The following is a 20,068-nucleotide window of genomic DNA, read 5'->3' as shown; positions in this document are numbered from 1 at the left end:
CACTTCACTAATAAATCATCCGTTTTGTGGTCGAATGCAACCGATTAGTCAAGAAATATGCATATCGAAGCAAATTTTGCCTAAATTAAAATTGTCTAAATGAAGTAAAATGCAAATATCAGGCATTCAGAAGATGCATTCAAAGATGTTGTGAGGATATGTAGTATTCCACACTGGTCACTAGGTGTCAGTGATGTTACATTGATGAGACGATAGCCACGGCAAGAAGTATTGTCCAGTAAAAAAAAAAAAGAGCAACGACAAGGAACTCTCCCAATGCTAACATGAGATTCTCTATTATGTCTTAGTTATGTCTTATTCTTATTATGTCTATGATATTGAGGAGGGTAAAGGTGACTTTAGGGGTGTTATTTCATGTATAGAGGGCTCTGATAATGTTCAAAAGCATATTTCGAAGGTCTTAAACAGGTTTTCTATGCTCTAACTATGAAAATATTCCAATCATAAATAAGGAATCCTACTTTGCGGAAATTCAATTGTAACGGTCGGGCGTAGAACTTCAAATAAATGAGGTATTACTGTGCTGTCAATGGACTCATGTAATTGACATGTGATGATGCCCTGAAGACAGCATGACCTATATAGCTTAAGCCTTGCTGCAAAACCTTGAGTGAACATGATATTTTTCATTGTCAATCTCAGCTGTGTTGTTGCTAGTCAGGCAGATAAGAGTTGAAAGCACATTTTTTTCCCCTAGAGCTGCCACTGAAACTCTGTTCTTCTTGCAGGAAATACCGCAAACTCCTTCGCCATCGACCCCGTCCTCGGGACCATCTCCGTTGCCAAGGAGCTCAACCGTGGTAGCAAGACCCAGTTTGAACTCGCCATCAAGGCGACAGATAAAGGAGCGTCCCCGCTGTCGACCACCGCCACCGTTCACATCCTGGTGACCGTTTCCGACAACGCAGCCCCCAGGTTCACCGAAAAGGACTTCTCCGCTGACATCAGCGAGTCGGCTATTCCGGGAAGTTTTGTCAGCTTGGTCACAGCTGTGAGCCAGTCATCCGTTTTCTACCAGATCAAAAGCGGCAACCTCAACAACGTGTTCGACATAAACCCAAACTCTGGTGTGGTCGTGACCCAGAAGGAGCTGGACTATGAGACCATGGCTCAATACAAGCTCATCGTTCAAGGCACCAACATGGCCGGGCTTGCCAGCAACGCCACGCTTGTCGTTCACCTGAAGGATGAAAATGACAACGCTCCAGCTTTCCTCCAAAAGGAGTTCAAAGGAGTCATCAGCGAGTCCGCCCCCGTCAACAGCGTCGTCCTGACGCAAGAAAACACCCCTTTTGTCATCCGTGCCTCTGATGCTGATCACGACCACAACGCCATGCTCATCTATCAAATCGTCGAGCCTTTCGCTCTCAACTATTTCGCCATCGACTCGAGTACCGGTGCAGTCAGAATCACAACCGCTTTGGATTACGAGCAAAGGAGTGTTTACCGCTTCACCGTCCAGGTCCACGATCTGGGGATGCCACGCCTGTTCGCGGAGACGGCGGCTAACGTGACGATTGAAGTCGTCGACGTTAACGACTGTCCGCCGGTGTTCAGCCAAGACCTGTACGAGGCAAGCATCGTGGTGCCGACGTACAAAGGCGTGGAAGTTATCAAAGTGAACGCCACAGACTTGGACTCCGGACCCAACTCCAAACTTCTGTTCTCCATCTCCGAGGGTAACATTGGCGAAAAGTTCAAAATTGATGCAAACACGGGCGTAATCTCCATTCAGAACGTCACCCAGCTGAGGAGCAGATACGAACTCAAAGTAAGGGTTTCAGATGGTAGATTTGCCAGCGTCGCCACAGTCAAGATCACCTTAAAGGAGAACAAGGAGAGCAAACTGAAGTTCACCAGAGAGTCCTACAAAGCCTCAGTCCTGGAGAACTCATCAGACAAGAAAACCCTGGAAGTCATCGCTGCCGTCGGGAACCAGGTGAACGAGCCCTTGTTCTACAAAATTTTGAATCCCGACAGGCGATTTGAAATTGGCCGAACATCCGGCGTCGTTTCAACCACTGGGATAGCGTTTGATCGTGAAACGCAGGACATGTTTGACATTGTTGTTGAGGTCACAAAAGAGGATGTGTCTGAAGAGGCTGCCCACGTTCTGCTAACTGTGACAGTGGACGATGTCAATGACAACAAGCCTGTTTTTGTCAACCTTCCCTACCACGGTCTGGTCCAGATGGATGCAGAGGAAGGCCAGGTCATCCGGCAGGTTACAGCAGTGGACAAGGATCAGGGTCGCAATGCGGAAATCCACTATGAGCTAAAGGGTCAAGAGGAACACTTCCACATCAATCCCTCTGGGGAAATCTCCATCAAAAGGACGTTTGAGAAAGAATCACTTGACACAGACTTTGTCGTCATCGTCGTGGCGAGGGACAGCGGCGATCCGGCGCTGTCTGCAGAAGTGGAAATCCCGATAAGAGTGGTGAACAAAGCCATGCCTGTATTTGAGAAACCTTTTTACAACATTGAAATCCCCGAAAACATTCAGGTGCACACTCCTGTCCTCCATGTGCAGGCCAGTGATTCTGAAGGACCTCGCATCGTTTACACAATCTCCGAGGGAGATCCCTTCAAACAGTTCTCTATTGATTTCAACACAGGCGTTCTCCACATTGGCCAACCGTTGGACTTTGAGACGCATCCCGCCTACAAATTAAATGTTAGAGCCACTGACTCGCTGACCGGGGCACACGCAGAGGTTTTTGTAGACGTCATACTGGAGGACATAAACGATAACGCCCCAGTGTTTTTGTCAAAGTCCTATTACGCAAACATTTCCGAGGCTTCTGTCATCGGTACATCAGTCCTGCGAGTGGATGCCAAAGACATAGACACTGGAAATAATCGAGAAATATTCTTTCAGTTGGTAGAAGAAAACGGAAAGAGCTCGGATTATTTCACTATTGACCGTCAAACTGGAGTCATCTCCACAGCCCTAGTACTCGATCACGAGGAGTTCCAACAACACCGTTTTAGGGTCCGTGCCACAGACGGAGGAGTTCCCGCCCTCTCTAGTGATGTTATCGTAACAGTCGATGTCACAGACCTAAACGACAACGCGCCGATGTTCACAGAGCCCACGTACAAGGCCACCATCAGCGAGTTAGCCTCACGTGGACACTTCATTACCCAAGTCCAGGCCTCAGATGCTGACAGCTCTGACGCTAATAAGCTGGAGTTCGCCATCATCTCCGGGAACGACGATCAGAATTTTGTCATTGAGAAGCAGACGGGCGCCATCATCATTTCCAACCACCGCAGGCCGCACATGCAGCCGCTGTACAATCTCAACGTGTCTGTGTCGGATGGCGTTTTTAGAAGCTCTGCCCTTGTTGTGGTCACCGTCACTGGTGCCAACTTCCACAACCCCACCTTCTCTCAGGTGGAATATGCAGTGGAGCTTGTGGAAAACTCACCTGCGGGCACCTTGGTGGCGGAGGCTAAAGCGACAGATGACGACGAAGGCATTTACGGGCAAATAACGTATCACATTGTCAATGACGTAGCCAAGGACAAGTTTTCTGTTAGTGAAAACGGAGAGGTGTTCACCTTGGAGAGCCTCGACCGTGAGAACTCCATAGAGAAAGTCATTCCCATATCTCTCATGGCTAAAGACGGCGGCGGAAAACTGGGCTTTTGCACTGTCAATGTCGTTCTGACGGACGTTAATGACAACACCCCGCAGTTTAGGGCCGCAGAGTACAAAGTCACCATCGCGTCAGATGTCCCAAGGGGAACATCGGTGGTTCAGATCGCTGCCTCGGACATGGACGAGGGAAGCAACGCTGACATAGAGTACTCCATTGAAGCAGATGTGGAAAACGTGGCGGAAAACTTTGAAATCCATCAAACCTCAGGGGTGATAGTGACAAAAGAGAGTCTCATTGGACTTGAAGGTGAGCTCTATGCATTCTTTGTCAGGGCCAAGGACACAGGGAATCCACCCAAGCATTCAGTTGTCCAGGTTTACATACGTATTATAACGCCCGAGACGCCAATTCCCAAGTTTGCCGAACCTCATTACCGCTACACCATCGCTGAAGACCTTCCCATCGGCACAGAGATTGATGTGCTGCAGGCGGAGAGCGAGCAGCTGCTTTTGTACAGCCTCGTGAACGGCAACACACCAGAGAGCAACGAGAATGAGGTGTTTGTTGTTGATCGAGACACCGGGGCCTTGAAGCTTCAGAAAAGCCTCGACCATGAGACGACTAAATGGTACCAGCTCACCTTGCGAGCGCAAACCAAACACGAGAGCTACGAAATTGCCGCATCTGTCAACGTAAACATCCAAGTGAAAGATCTTAACGACAACAAGCCTGTCTTTGAGTCCGACCCTTATGAGGCAGTCGTGGTGGAAAACCTCCCGGGTGGGGCGCAGGTTATCCAAGTCAAAGCCACCGACCTGGACTCCGGCACCAACGGCCACGTGCTCTACAGCCTAGACCCCAACCAGGACTCCCAGGACATCTCTGAGCTTTTTGCCGTCAACAGCGAAACCGGCTGGTTGACCACCTTGAAAGAGCTGGACCGTGAAACGCTCAGCAAGTACACCGTAGTCGTCCTCGCCACAGACCAAGGCGATAAAGTCCAGCATGTGACCGACACCAGAGTGGAAGTAACGGTTGACGACGTCAACGACAACCCGCCTCGTTTCACTGCGGAGGTCTACAAGGGCACGGTCAGCGAGGACGACCCTCCTCCCAGCGGGGTGATCGCGATCCTCAGCACCACTGATGATGACTCCGAGGACATCAACAAACAAGTCAGCTACTTCATTACAGGTGAGTTTTTATTAGTTACACGCTAATGCTCCCTTCACACAGCCCTGAAAAGACCGACTCTTTGTTATGTTGCTATTCTGTGTGAAAAGCACCAACACGGAATGGCGGGCAAAGTTGACCTGGGAACTTTTTGTTACCGGAATTAGTGTTATAGTTGGAACAGAGGCGCGTCGGTGTTCGCGTGAAAGCGTGTTGTGCAATGTTGGGGCCGCAGTGTTGTGTTTTCTTGGCTCACGTCAGCAACTCGCGTTGACGCGCCATGACATCTCAGCCATACAAGCTGCACTTGCTGACGTAGCTAGCTAGCTATGTTATCAGTTGGATACTGGAGCACTGCGGGAAAGATGACTGCTCTCTGTGACGTACTATACTGCTTTCCCTTTCCCTGCTTTTCCTGTTTGTATTCATTGTAACGCCGCTCCAAATGATACACAAATACTTGACTTGAAATATATGGATTTTTAAAGCCTTTAAAAAAAAAAAAAACATGTACATAATGACCAATTATGCAAAATTGACAATTCACAAATAAAGAACAAGATAATAAAAACATTATAAAAGTGCATCTACAGGAAACTATGATTAGTTTGCTGTTTGTGGCGGTTTTTAAGGATTCCATCCTTTATTTGATGTCACTAATAGATGGTCACATGGCTACAAGAACATGTGGAATTCCTGTTTTCATTGTGATCATTTTGATGATGTTTGTCTGTCTATCCAGCTTCTAAAGCCAGCATGGCAAACACACACAGTATAGGCAAATAACATGACATTGGAATGTCTGGAATTGAATAGTTTGAATTGTTAGAAAAATGACAAAGTCACTATATTTACAAATGGTATCGTTATTATTGGAATATATTACCTGACATTGTTGTGGTAGGTTGGGTTGATATCAACCTGGCCAGTAGTAATGTAATCGCCAGTCATGTTATGCGGCTGCACGTGTAGCTTAGTACACGTGTGTGCAGGATGTAGTATGCCAGGGTGTGTACCATACATTCATATTTGTGGACCGCAGTCCCAGGGAGATTTATTTTGGGTTCCACAAAGATGATGTTGAGCAAAAGAACACCAAATGCAAAGTCAGTATGAAAGCTGTCGTAACCACCCAAAGCACATTATGGAAATGGAGGGTTGTTGGCGCTTTTTGCAGGTTTTTTCAGAAGACTTTATAGGCGGAATAGGTGCGGCCCATTACGTGCATTATATTTCATTGAAAGTAATGTGTGCCAGTTGGTCAATAAATCAACAAAAAGCAGTTAATTTGCATTTCCTGCAATTATTTTCAGACGGCAAAGATATATAGTGGTGTCGGGGTAACAACAATTTATCGTGATATTGGTTTGAGGTCATATCGCCCAGCCCTACTTTATGCCCATAATATCAGCACTTTTTCCCCAACCTCATTTTCTAAAAATATTTTTTTTTATCATAACTTTGAAAAATAACATATTTTGTTCTTTAATATCTCAACTCTATGCTACTAAATTGACATTATTTTTCCTCACACTATTATGAGTTTATTCTTTTTTTCTTATTAGAATGCGACTTTTTTGTTTTAATATTTTGACTTTAATCTTGTAAAATTACAGCTGTTCTTGTACATTTTCTTCTTGTAATTAATCACATAATATTTTTGACTTTATTCTTGTTTTCTGCAACTTAATTTTCCGAAGCTTACATCTTAATTTGTTGTTTGTTTGTTCATAATATTATGGCTTTAATAGTTCAACTCTATGCTTCTAAAATTACTATTATTTTTCTCATAATCTTACTACGTTATTCTCGTAAAATTACGACTTTTTCTCGTTGGAGTCCAACTTTTTTCTGTTAACATTTTGACTTCATTCTTGTAAAATGACTGCACATTTGTCAGTTTTTGCACACGTGAGCCCGATAATGTCGTCATGGCCAATGATGCAAATTAGCTGATGACATCTCCCCTCAGCTCCCCGCTACCTTCTTTTAGATTTTAGATTTTTTTGCTGCTTAAAAGCAAAAGATGGCTCTCCATGTCTCTCCATCCTCCTTAAGTTTGACATTTCTTTTCATCTCATCTAAACAGCAGGGGACCCGCTTGGACAGTTTGCCATCGAGCACGTCCAGAATGAATGGAAGGTGTCTGTCAGAAAGCCCTTGGACCGGGAGACCAAGGACAATTACCTCCTGAACATCACCGCCAGCGACGGCATCTTCACTGCCAAGGCGGTGGTGGAGGTGAAGGTGCTGGACGCCAACGACAACAGTCCCGTGTGCGACAAGGTAAAAGGCGGCTTTAGCACCAAATCCCGTCGTGTTCTCTTTCTCATTCCACCGTCTCTCCACCCCAAGCCCCTGTACAGCGAGAGCGTCCCCGAGGACTCCCCAGCCAGCCGACTCATCTTGCAAGTCTCGGCCACAGACGCCGACATCCGCTCAAACGCTCAAATATTCTACGAGCTGCAGGGAGCGGGATCCGAACTCTTCTTCATCGACTCCGACACAGGTTAGGATTTGTAAATATACGGATGGACCACATTTCCTACATCAGCTGTGAGGAAAATATACATACATACATACATACAGTGTTGCCTTGGTTAACGTCATTAATCCGTTCCACAAGGTCCGACTCAAACCAAAACGGACTCTAACCAAAGCAAATTTCACCTAGAAAATAATGTAAATCCGTTAATAATGTAATCCGTTCCAGACGCCCAAAAAACAAATTTTGTAGACAATAATTATAGTTTTACATGCAAGTATTGCGTGATCCAAGGTGGGGGTGTAAACAAACCGGACGGTATTTTGGATGTTAAATAAGGGGCGAACGCATGCCAGGGCAAAACTTTAGCAACATTTTTTTATGTTAACTAAAAACGTACTAACCGGGACAGACGTTAACTACTACAAAAAAAAGGGGACCCTCGTTCTCCTCAGTCGAAAACACGTGTTGTCATAATGGTGATTTTAGCTAGTGCCACCTTCGGTCGATGGGAGCATGGGTCAGACCGCGTACCTCCGGTTCCGCTAAAAAAGACTCGGTGTGCTTATCTTGAAATAGTCGTCGTCATGTTTTTCGACTGGTAATTGAAAAATCTGGTGTTTCCAAAGACTGCATCTCAACTTCACTCTTTGCTCTTTTATCATTCTCCTCAGATCAGTTTATTCTCGTAACATTGCAATGTTTTTCTCTTTATAGCACAACTTTTTTCTTGTAATATTTTAAGGTTATTCTTGTCAAATTTCAGCTTTTTTTAAACATTTTCCAGCTATTTCCACTTTCTTCTTGTAAATGTTCTGCTTGTAATTATGACTTTATTCCCGTAATCGTGTAACTTTTTCTCCAACCTAATATTTTCTTTAATATTTTGACTCTAAGCTACTAAAATGACATTATTTTTCTTCATATTATTCTTCTCATATTAGTTACAACTAACAGTTAATATTTGCACTTTATTGTCATCAAATTACAGCTATTTTCCAACAATTGAAACTTTCGCCTTGTAAATATTCTTCTTGTAATTAGGACTTTATTTCCATAATATTGTAACTTTTTTCCCAACCTAACTTACTGAAAAATTCAACTTTATTTTGTTTTGTTTCTCGTAGTATTACGACCTTTTTCGATAATATTTCAATCTTACGCTCCTAAATGACAATTTTTTTTCAGAATATTACCAATGTATCCTTATTACTTTATATATATATATATATATATATACAGTGTGTATATATATATATATATATATATATATATATATATATATATATATATATATATATATATATATATATATATTTAACTTTATTCTTGTAGAATACTATGATTTTTTAAAATATTTTTATTTATATTTATTTATTTTTTTTTTGTTTTCTTGTTAAATTAGAATGTGCCAGGGACCAATAAAAAAACAGCTTCATGCTGGGCCATCCGGGCCGCAAATGTGGACAGCCGTGAGCTAGACGTAGTCTTGTTTCTTTTAAAAACCTCCAACACTAGCCCCGCCTTCCCTTTTCTGTGAGCACTGTCGACCTTTTTTTCTTTTTTTTTTTTCTTTTTCTTTGTTTGTCTTCGAGATCTTCCACATGAGGCCAAATTAGCATCAGCTGCCGTGGAGCCAAGCACAGCACCCTGGTGCCCAGTTGTTTATTTACTAGTACATTCTTTTGATTTATTTATTTCTTTTCTGCATCGAGCAAGACTATTTCCCTGCAGGGCCACTAAGGAAGAAAAAAAAAAAGGGACCAAGGCGGCACTAAAATACAGAGTTGCACACTTAGGTTGAATTTATGACCACGTTAGTACTTGTTGCCTGCAAATAATGCCTTCTGGGAGAGTCCCTAAATCGCACGTTCCATCTGGCTACTTGGAAAGAAAGGGGGGGGGGGTGAAAGAAAAACAATAGCAGCTCATCTCCTTCCACCTGTTTGGGTTTTGTTTAAAAAAAAAAAATAAATGCAGATTTAAGCACAAGCCATATGTTGGGACCCATTGGCTGATGTCTTTCCTGTTTTTCCCTGTTGCGTCTCATCGTATTGTACGCCACAGTCTCCGCTTTGCTGCAGCGTGCCCTCAGTCTCCTCTTGGATAAAATTTCTTCTTACCATTAAAGGAGGCTCTCATTCTCCTCCACACTGCATAGAATACGTCTTGTATTACGCTTACAGCAAGCATCATGAACATACTACGTGGATTTGACGTCAAATTTGAATGGAAATATGGTCCAAATATACTCTCATTATACTTTGCACCGAGGGTGTCGCAAGATCTTGCGAGATGAAAACGTGACAAGATTTCTCGTTCAGAAAGAAAATGTCTCGTGGATACTAGGCCTGGGACGATAGTGAATTAGGTAATTAATCACACAATACATGAAAATTAACTTGATCATTTTGGCGGCCTCAATATATTGCCATTCACATTCTCACCTGTTCGTTTTAAATTATTTTTATTATTTTAAATTATTTTATACTTACGTTATTATTCATTCATTCATTTTCTAAACCACTTGTCCTTATAAGTTACCTTTTTTGTCTTTATGTTTGACTTTAGAGCATAAATTGTTTGACTTTATATGAATTGTTCGTGTGTTTATTAATAATCGGGAGGGTGTGTAGAGGACATTGTCCCTTTTGGTGAAGGACTGAGCTGAAAGGACACGTGACACCTGTGTAAATGTGTGTGATGAACGTTTTTCCGATGTCTCCCATCGCAGGCGAGTTGAAGACCTTGAAGCCGCTGGACCGCGAGGAGCAGGAGGAGCACAGGTTCAAAGTGCGGGCGGTGGACGGCGGCGGGCGCTACTGCGAGGCCGACGTCCACATCGCCGTGCGGGACGTCAACGACAACGCTCCGGAGTTCTCGACCGACCCGCACGCCTTCAGCGTCTTTGAGAACACGGAGCCGGGGACGCTGGTGGCCAGACTGCAGGCCAGCGACGCAGACAGCGGTAAGGATCGTGTTGTTACAGGAAGGGAGCAGCAGAGGGCGGAGAAACGCCTTCATTTTACATTTGATGAAATATGCCTGTAAAAAATGTCGGCTCTTTTTTTATGACTGTTTTTATGACCGTCTGTTGTGTCCAGATGTTTGTAGGAAGGCCAAAACTACATTTTTTAAATGTTTTATCTCCTTGCATACATTCCCTTTTAGTGGTTCTCTTTTAATGACTGCATGAGGAGTCTGTGTCGGGGCTTCTACTGTGAATGTTTAATTGCATCTCAGAACTTTGTTTTTAATAACTTTTGGACTCACTCAAAGTTTAAAAATGGATCACTTTAATTTGGGAAGACAGCCCTTCTGACATTTCAATGTGGGATGAAGAAAAAGCCACAATTCCACATGCAAACAGGAGAATCTGCACACTCTATCACTGCAAAGGTCCTTATCTTTCCAGTATGCGTCACCATGGCAATAAGCAGCAGGAGGAATTTCATGAATGAGCGACCCCCCGCCAAAATGAAAACGCTCATTACACACTAATGGAATTCTTCCCCCTCTTCACGCTGAATTAGAAAAACAGCTTTTAATTAGTGTGTCTGGAGCATGACCATCGTCGTTTATTTATCTCTCATCTTCACTGCCAGCTCCTGCAATCGATCAAATAAACCATAAGTCATGCCCAGTCAGCTGGGATAGGCTCCAGCATACCCCCGCAACCCGAATGAGGACAAGCGGCATAGAAAACGGATGGATGGATGGATGGAAAATAATAAAATAATAACATTTTTATTTATTTTTTTTTTTTATGGTTTTATGAACTGCACAAGCAATGTTTCAGTGTCAAAAGAACTTAACCACTTTTTCCCAGAAAAAATGTTTGAGTCTTATGAAATCAATTTTAACAAATACATTTCTGCTTTTTTTGATGGGGAAAAAATAAGGGTGTCCCGATCGGCCCAATATCAGCCCAAAAAAAAAATTGGGTTATTTCTGAGTGTATGTCAAATATCTGATACAGTGGTGAATGAATGAATGATGGCTGTTTGGTCTATTATGAGTCCAAACACATTGAAACACAAGTGATGTAGTATTCTGGTCACATTGAGACATTAGCTTACATAACATTACATTACCTTAACACTGCATGAAGTCAGCCATGGCATGTCCGACAGAGTGGAAACAAAAGTTCTCCTCTCATTCTGTGTGGAAGTGGTACGTTTTTGGCTTCTTAAGTTCAGAAAAAATAAATTGGAGGCCAACTGGCTAGCTTGGTAGTTGACTAGCTTGCTAGCTAGCGGCCGTCTCGAGTCCCTGCAGCATAAGTGTTGCGCAGTGTGTTGTAAACAAAGAATAAAAGGAGTGTAAAAGTGACTATAGGGGTGTTATTTCATGTCCACAGGACTCTAATAATGTTAAAAACCCTATTTAGAAAGTCAAAACTTTTTCTGTGCTCAAACTACGGAAATATTCAATTTATTAACATTGAATCTTATATCGCGGAAATTCATTTATCACAGTCGGGTGTGGAGCCAATTAACCACTATAAACGAGGGACGACTGCATCACTTGACCGAGCCTTTTCTATCATTCCACACCACTGTGCTGATATTGGAGCCATATCGGTATCGGCTGACATTCAAGGCTGCAATATCGGAATCGGATCGGAAGTGAAAAACTTGTATGGCTTAAAAAAAACATTTATGGCGACTTTTTTAAATTTTTTTCCCCCTCCACAGAAGTTTTTCCCGTAACTTTTCAACTTGCATGAAACATACAAACACAGAAAAAGTGGGCTACCTTTGCTAGCTAGCTTTAGCTAGGACGAGAAAAATGAAGGCATAAACGTCCGTCGTCTCGTTTTTGTCGCATTCTTGATAAAAAAAGAAGTTCATCGCTGTAAAACAACAAAAGCGACCACGTTAACTTTGCTAACACGTAGACAGTGATGCTGGAGTTTTATACTTCCTGCGTATGTTCCTTCTCTTCTCTCGTTACGTGTTGCGTAAAACCTTGGCTGACACATAAGGCTTATATTTTTCTTGTTATTTTTGTTAGAATTCCGAATTGTACGACTGTAGTTTGACTTCGTTTTTTTGCTTAGTAACGGTAAAAACCAGAGATAATTTTTTATTTTTTTCAAACTTCTCAAGACCAATATGGCACCGATAACCAATACATTTTAGATTTAGATTTAACTGGACCTTGTGCACACCTGGAGGTAAGAAGGACTGGAACAAATTAGGATTTGACCAACAGTACGTGTTGATTAGTCCTAATCAAATATAATGACATTCCTACCAGCACATCACTACTATCAGGAGAACCAGAGTATAGAGGGGGAGGAGCCACCTGGCGTGGCCCAGCAAGGTGCACTGTGTTCGGGCACACGCTCCGAGCAGCCGGTGTGACACCACAGCGGTCTCTGGCAAACCTTTTGCACTTTTCAAACGGCGCTGGCGTTTCAGGTGGCTGATAAGGTTTTTTGTGTGCTCGATGGTTTTGTTTTTCCCTCATAGCGGAGCATTTAGCATTTAGCACCTAGCATGCCACATGTCTTCCTCTGAGTGTTTGTTTACAAGTGAGCGCAGGGAAAATTATGACAGGCCTTTAACGTCACAGGCAGGAGAAAAAAGGAGCGCACAATAGGGGTAATCTTGCCTCATTGGAGCGTTTTGTGAAATTATCGGTTATCTGAGCCATCGGATTCATCAGTATGATGTCATAATTCCCTCATATCGCTCCACTAATAATTGGGCACCCCTGGTAAAAATGGATGCTAGCGTAGGTGTTTCCATGCCAGCTTGGTATCACAGAATAATGCAGAGTTACGACATTGCTGACATTAAGTTCTCCACATTGAGGCTGAATCGGCTGCGCCCCCGCTGGCTGCCGCCCGGTAGTGCACTCTATTGTGCCTCCATGTTCGCTGCTTTCTTAGTTCTTGTCAGTTTTCCCAGCGCTTGCTTCTTGATCCTCCTTCAGTGTTTGACACGTCGTCTCAGCGTGGGCGGCGACTCCTTGGCTCGGGCTGCTAGCGTGTTAGCTTCGCGGGTGCTGTTAGCGCCTCTGAGGTCGGCCCGTCAACAAGACAGACAGACAGACGGCATGGTTGGCCTTGATCTCCGATAAAGTTCAGCCAGTCCACATTCCACGTCTCTGGGTTCGTCCTTTATCGCTCCTCGCTTGTATCCAAGGATCTGAGCTCGCCCTCGGCATCGTCTGGCACTTCTGCTGCTGATATCACATTGCTGTGTCTACCATCTCGCCTTAGAAATATGTGCAGTGCATCTGGGGACCAGCAAAACATGCAAATATTTCTCTAAATATCACTTTGTAGTCTGGCAGTGCTGGAGAACTTTCTGTATTATTTTATTTTGGAATTGTACTTATGAGGCTCTAAAGCCAGTCAGGATTTCAATGCTTTTTATTCTAAATTAGAATATTTGTGTTGTTATTAGGTGGCCGAGTGGTTAGCATGCTGGCCACACAGTCAGGAGATCGGGAAGATCTATACGTGCCCTGCCATTGGCTGGCGACCGGTCCAGGTTGCACCCCGCCTCTTGCCCCAAGTCAGCTGGGATAGGCTCCAGCATTCCCACGACCCCAATTAGAATAAGCAGCATAGACGATGGATGGATGGTATTATTATTCATTATTTTAAAAACTTTAAAAACGTTTTATGTATACATTTTTTATTTATTAGGCACTTTGAATAATTTGAGTAATTGTATTTTATATTTTTTATATTTGTTCTATCAGATTAATTATTAGGAACAAAATATTTGAGCATTTATGTTATTAGTTATTAATATTTAAATATTGTTAGTGTTAATAATTTCAGTATTTTGTGTATTAATGCATATTTTTTATTTTATCAGATTATTATTTATTCGGCACAATTTAATTATTTTTAGTAATAAGTTTTGCTAAGTATTTTTAAAAATAGTTTAAATAAATTGTTTTTAATGATTTTTAAAAAAATAAATTGTTTTTATTTTTTACATTTATTTCATTAACACATTTTTATTCCAGTAATTTTTTTCGTAACATGTCATGGATTGGATTTTATTCATCGGTTTTTGGCGAAGAGGGAAAAAACATTTGGTGATACATTTTCATCAGATAACCACAATCTCCCTAAAATGTATGTTCGGATTCGTCAAAGCCACAAAATTGTCTCCGTTTTTTCCAAAAATGTACGTTAGATGTATGGAGGCGAACGTTGTGACGTATCCAAACGCGTTACTGCTAACAGAACCACTTTTAGCATGTTAGCTTTTCATTAGGCTTTTGAAGCGATACAGACATGCTAGGATTGATTAAAAAGGCGGGATAGCTGCTCCGTCCCAAGTGTTCTTGAATGCATCAGTAGGACAGAACGCACATCACGTGTCTGTGATGATGAGGTCGCAGGATGCGGCGCGAGGCTAATAAAGGACGGCGTAATGGTGTATCCCAAATGCACCTGCAGAGATGCATTATGATTATTGTCGCCATCCGTCTCTGCCTCGTTGCCAGTGGGAGGACGTGACGGATGGCGATATCATTGTTGGGCATCACAGCTGCTGTTTAGAAGATTGATGATTTGTTCATGATTGATGTTTCGGTGTAAGCGTGGAGGCGGAATCGTTCAGGAATCAACCGATCGATGTGCATGAGCACGTTCTGTGGTCAGTCTTCAGCGTCATGTCCTTTTTTTCCCCCTTTCAGGCGTCAACAGCGACATTGTCTACTCATTGGTCGATTCCGCCGATGGCTTCTTCTCCATGGACGAGCTGACGGGGATCATAAGCCTGGAGCGCCCTCTGGACCGCGAGGTGCAGTCCGTGTACCAGCTGAAGGCCCGCGCCAGCGACCAGGGCTCGCCCCGCCTCTCCTCGCTGTGCCACGTGGTCATCTCCGTCCTGGACATCAACGACAACCCGCCCGTCTTCGAACATCGGGAGTACACGGCCACCGTGTCCGAGGACGTGGCTGTGGGCGCCCAAGTCCTCAGGGTGCAGGCGGCCAGCCGTGACATCGAGGCTAACGGGGAGATCACCTACAGCATCATCAGCGGCAACGAGCACGGCATGTTCAGTGTGGATCCGCGAACGGGTAAGCTTACCCGTCCAGTTGCCCCTCATCCGTTAGTAACGGGAAGTGGGTGGAAAAGTGGTCGCTTTAGAATCATTTATGCAACGTTCATTGAAGACGCTGAAGCATCTTTGGTGTTTGCGAAAATACTTCTGGAAAAATGTGCAGTACTGTAGTTTGACTGAAGACATAAAACTGTTGGGTTTTTTGGACGTTGGATTCTTCAAAGACTCGAAATTGTCTTTGTTTTTTACAAAAACCTCCATTAGATGTGTTGAGGACTTAATCATCGTCGGTGTTTAGGAAAAAATGTGCAACAGTTTCACTGAAGACCTAAAATTGTTGAGTTTTTTGGATATTGGATTTGTCAAAGACTCACAATTGTTGAGGTTTTTCTTCTTTTTTTTTTTCCTTTTTTTTACAAAAACGACTGAATTGTGTCCAACATTACAAAAACAAGGAATGTTTGATTTACCGAAGACTCCAATTTGTCTTGGATTGTATACGCTAGTTTTGTCTAATACGAAGAGTTTGTGGAAATCTGACATTTGCTGGTAGAATTGCTTGACGCTTACAAGAAAAATGCAGAGTAGTTTCATGAAAGACTTAACTTGTCATAGTTTAGACGAAAACACGCAGGTCGGGTTTAAAAAGGCTAATCTTTGTTCATTGTTTACAAAAGCATGTTGGTTAGGCTTTTCTGTCAGCATGTTCTCGTTTCCAAGAATATGTGGCTTGTCTTGGTTGAGAATTCAAGATGTTGGCAAAAAAGAAGTTTGAGTTGTCTTTGGTGTTGGCGAAAACAAGTGGTCGGGTTCGTTGACACTAAATTGCGTTTCATGTTTGCGAAAAAAGTATGTTTGAAATTTATGTTAGGTTAATATACACGTGCGTTCGTTTGTACGAAAACTCATACGTGTTGTATCTAAAGACAAGTTTACGGAAATTCCGAAAATTCGTCCATTACGATGATTGAAGACTGAATTGTCCCCATTTTTCCATAAAAAAAAGTCGAAATATTTCAACTTTCTTCTTAAAAAAGTATTTGTAAATTTTCTTTTCCGATAATAGTTTGACTTTATTCTCATAAAATTACAGCTGTTTTTACCGTTTCGACTGTTTGTTTGTTTTTCAACTTTCTTCTTGTAAATTTTCTTCTGGTGATTTTGACTTTATTGTCATAATATTTAGATTTTATTCTTGGAACATTATTACTTTGTCCACAACCAAATTTTCCAAAAATGACCACTTTATTCGTTGTTTTGTTTGTTTGTCATAACGTTATGACGTTAAAAACATGTCATTTTTCTTTAATATTTCACCTTTATGCTACTAAAATTACGATATTTTTCGTCATGATATTTTGGCATTATTTTAGTAAAATTACAACTTGTTCTCATTAGATTACAACTTTTTTTGAAAATAGATATTTTGCCTTTATTCTTCTACAATTACTGCTGATTTTGTGCTGGTTCTTTTTGCAGGTGTTTTTTTTTCCTTGTCAAACGGGGTTCTTGTGCCGCGGGTCAATAAAAACACATCCATGGGCCGCACATTGGACACCCCTGATCTAAATAGTCTTGAGTTTTTTACAAAATTGAACTTTTTCCATCTTTACTGAAACCCATGCGGTATATTTGACTGTAAAAGATGCAAAATGGCCTTTGTTGATAACAAAAACACAACGCTGGATCGGTTGTCCTCAGGCGACGTCTTCGTGATCGAGCGGCTGGACTACGAGGTCTCCCACGAGTACTACATCACCATCGAGGCCACGGACGGCGGCTCCCCGCCTCTCAGCGACATGGCCACCGTCAACGTCAACCTGACGGACGTCAACGACAACAGACCCGTCTTTAGCCAGGACGTCTACACGGCCGTCGTCGGCGAGGACGCCGAGCCGGGCAGGACTGTGTTGACGGTGAGGCGTGCGGGGTCTGACGCGTGACGTTGTTTACGTCCTCTGTGTCTTTTTGTTAGCTATCGCATAGCAGCACCTGCAGCTAATCCTCATCCTCATGCTGGTGAAGCTCATTGAGAAGCAAAGCTTTTTCACGCTCGCTGCACCTTTTGTTGTCTGACACTCATCCTCACACGGCTTGGTTAAAGATGGCGCTTGACTCGTGAAAGCCCGTCGTCATGCACCAGCAGCGCCAAGGCGTGCACAAATGTTAGTCAGTCTGACAAGAAAGAACAATTAAAGTATGTCAGATAATCTAATTCGAATACTGTCGATTTGAAGCTAATAATTTTGAGAAGTATTTAAAGAATGTATTAGAAGTGTCAGTCAACTGCGAATAAGTATTTGTTTTAACCGAAGAAAAGTACATTACAACTTGTTTTTTGATGTTTTTCAAAATAAATCGTAAGTCATTATTATTTATTATCATTTATTATGATGGCGATATAGCCGTCTAATATTTGAATGATATAATCATATACAGTATCAATATTCTTTAGTTGTATTTAAGTTCATTCATTATATTTAAATAGAAGTGTTACTTACATTTTTAGAAAAGTATATGATGAAGATGAAGTAATTCTTATTATTTGTAAAAAAAAAAAAAAAAAAAAGTTTTGTAATCTGTCCTTACTGATGTGATTGATTGTGACTGAAGGTGTTGGCGGAGGACGCTGACGGGCCGTCGTACGCCCACGTGCGCTACACCATCGTGGACGGCAACAGCGGCAGCACCTTCATCATGGACCCGCTGCGGGGCGAGTTGAAAGTGGGCCGGCAGTTGGACAGAGAGCAGGTGAGGACCCTGGCCCGGCTGGGCGCTGTCGGGTCCATAGTTCGGCGTAACGATCCCGCCTCTTTCATCCTCAGACCTCGGGGTACACGCTGACGGTGCTGGCCTCCGACAACGGGACGCCGCCTCTCTCCAGCAGCGCCATCGTCAACGTCGACATCTCTGACGTCAACGACAACCCGCCCCTCTTCTCCCAGGCCAACTACAGCATCATCATCCAGGTGAGACAGATGGGTGTCCGGGGTGGGGGGGGCTAGCCACTGATTAAAAGTGGCCAGGAAAGGAAATAAGAGTTGGGGGCGGGGGTTGTTGCAGTGGATCGGGAAAGGAGGGATTAGCGGCAGAACACTAGAACATGTGAGTGGAATGCCAACAAGACAGCGAGTGGGAACGTAGGGGCAAGGAAGGAAGGAAGGAAAGGGGAGAAAGTGGGGGAGGGGTAACGGGAAGACAAAGACTGAATCTTAAGTAGAACAAATCAATGGTTGACATTCAAGGCCCCAAGGCAGCCATCACACAAACTAAATATTGCGAATAGAAATCGTCTGTTCCAGGGTCAAACTGTGGCCATCCTAAAACCTTCATGTTCTTTGTTCATGGCTCACGTGTAAAAAGAAGCCAACCACTCTTACAATTGTTGCAATTTTAACAGTATTTGAAATAATTTTTTAGAAAAAAGGTCATAAACATCCGACAATTAATTAACTATTCTGTGAGTAGTTTTTTTAATCAGGAAAAAAAATGTAATCTTACCTAATAATCTTTTTTCTTGAAGGAAAAAGGTGGTCCTAATCCTATGAGAATACATTTTTTTTGTATGTGGCTTTGTTTTTTTTAGAAAAAAGATTGAGTCTATGAAAAATAAAGTAATATTTTTCTAGAAAAATGATTAATGTGTTTTTGTCATGTAAAAAAAAAAAAAGTCTTATGGGAATGAAGTTGTTTTTTCAGATTTTTTTTCTTAATCTTACAGGAATAAAATGTTATTTTGTCAAGTGAAATATTGTAATCTTACAAGAATAAAGTCAACTAAAGTCATTTTTAAAAAATATATCAAGTTCGGCTTTTTTGATGACTTTTTTTCTCGAAAAAGTATGACCTTTTTTATTATTTTTTTTATTCGAACAAAAAGTAACCCCATTTTACTGCCTTTTTTGCGTCAGCCAAAAAGAGAAAGACATGAAGAGAAGACCTGACTGCACTAACATGTCACTTTTAGAGCAGTTGTAAGCCATAAAAACGGCCACAAGGTGGCAGACGTGCATTTGATAAGAGCTCTGCATGGATCATTTGCATGTAAAAACACACTCCACAGCAAGGAGGAAGTGAGAGAGCGTGAAGGAGTGCAGTGTGCAGAAGGTTACGCATTGTAGGAAAATTGTAACGCATGCACACACATGCACACACAGTTTAGTTCCGTATGTGAAAATTGTAAGTAGTTCACGGTATTGCAGGAAGTAAGACAGTTTGTGTGTGATGCATCATGATGTACTGGAAGTGTGCATTGGCAAGGTTGCATCAGCATGCTAAAGTAGAGAGAGTGTGTCCTGGTTCCCAGTGTCCTCAAAAGCATCATCATGCCTGTTGACTGTTTCCAATCGTCTGTCGTCGTCCCGTAGGAGAACCAGGCCAAAGGCACCAGCGTCCTCCGGCTCCTCGTCTCCGACCGGGACGCATCCCACAACGGGCCGCCGTTCACCTTCTCCATTGCGGATGGCAACGCGGGCGAGGCTTTCCGCATCGACCAGCAGGGGGCTCTGCTGTCGGTGGGGGCGCTGAGTAAGAAAGTGAAAGAACACTACCTGCTGAGAGCGCTGGTGAGTTCCACCTTCGATTGATCCCACTGTCAGTGTCTCGCCTGTTTGTCTTCTTTGTCTCAGCCTCAATCCGTCATGGCTCGCTTTGACTCTCTTTTATTCATCATTTCGAGCTTCTCTTCCGCAGTGAGACCTGAGAAGTCACATGATTTCTAAAAGGACCAAAACATTTTT

At 42.8% G+C, this 20,068-nt stretch overlaps 1 protein-coding gene across 1 annotated transcript in view; it reads left to right on the top strand.

The window, feature by feature from the left end:
• The window catches only part of fat1a (FAT atypical cadherin 1a), a 94,576-nt gene that overhangs the window by 59,552 nt on the left and 14,956 nt on the right, over positions 1-20,068 (top strand). The window contains 9 exon segments of the mRNA XM_054780127.1: positions 750-4,823; positions 6,892-7,088; positions 7,158-7,311; positions 10,022-10,255; positions 14,959-15,345; positions 17,031-17,245; positions 17,943-18,080; positions 18,155-18,298; positions 19,697-19,894. Of these exon segments, the coding sequence (XP_054636102.1) occupies positions 750-4,823; positions 6,892-7,088; positions 7,158-7,311; positions 10,022-10,255; positions 14,959-15,345; positions 17,031-17,245; positions 17,943-18,080; positions 18,155-18,298; positions 19,697-19,894 (5,741 nt within the window).

This window comes from Dunckerocampus dactyliophorus, chromosome 6 (assembly GCF_027744805.1).
Source record: "Dunckerocampus dactyliophorus isolate RoL2022-P2 chromosome 6, RoL_Ddac_1.1, whole genome shotgun sequence".
In the NCBI taxonomy this organism is placed as follows: domain Eukaryota; kingdom Metazoa; phylum Chordata; class Actinopteri; order Syngnathiformes; family Syngnathidae; genus Dunckerocampus; species Dunckerocampus dactyliophorus.
Note: the sequence above shows the minus strand (reverse complement) of the source record. Positions and strands in the feature narration are given on the sequence as shown.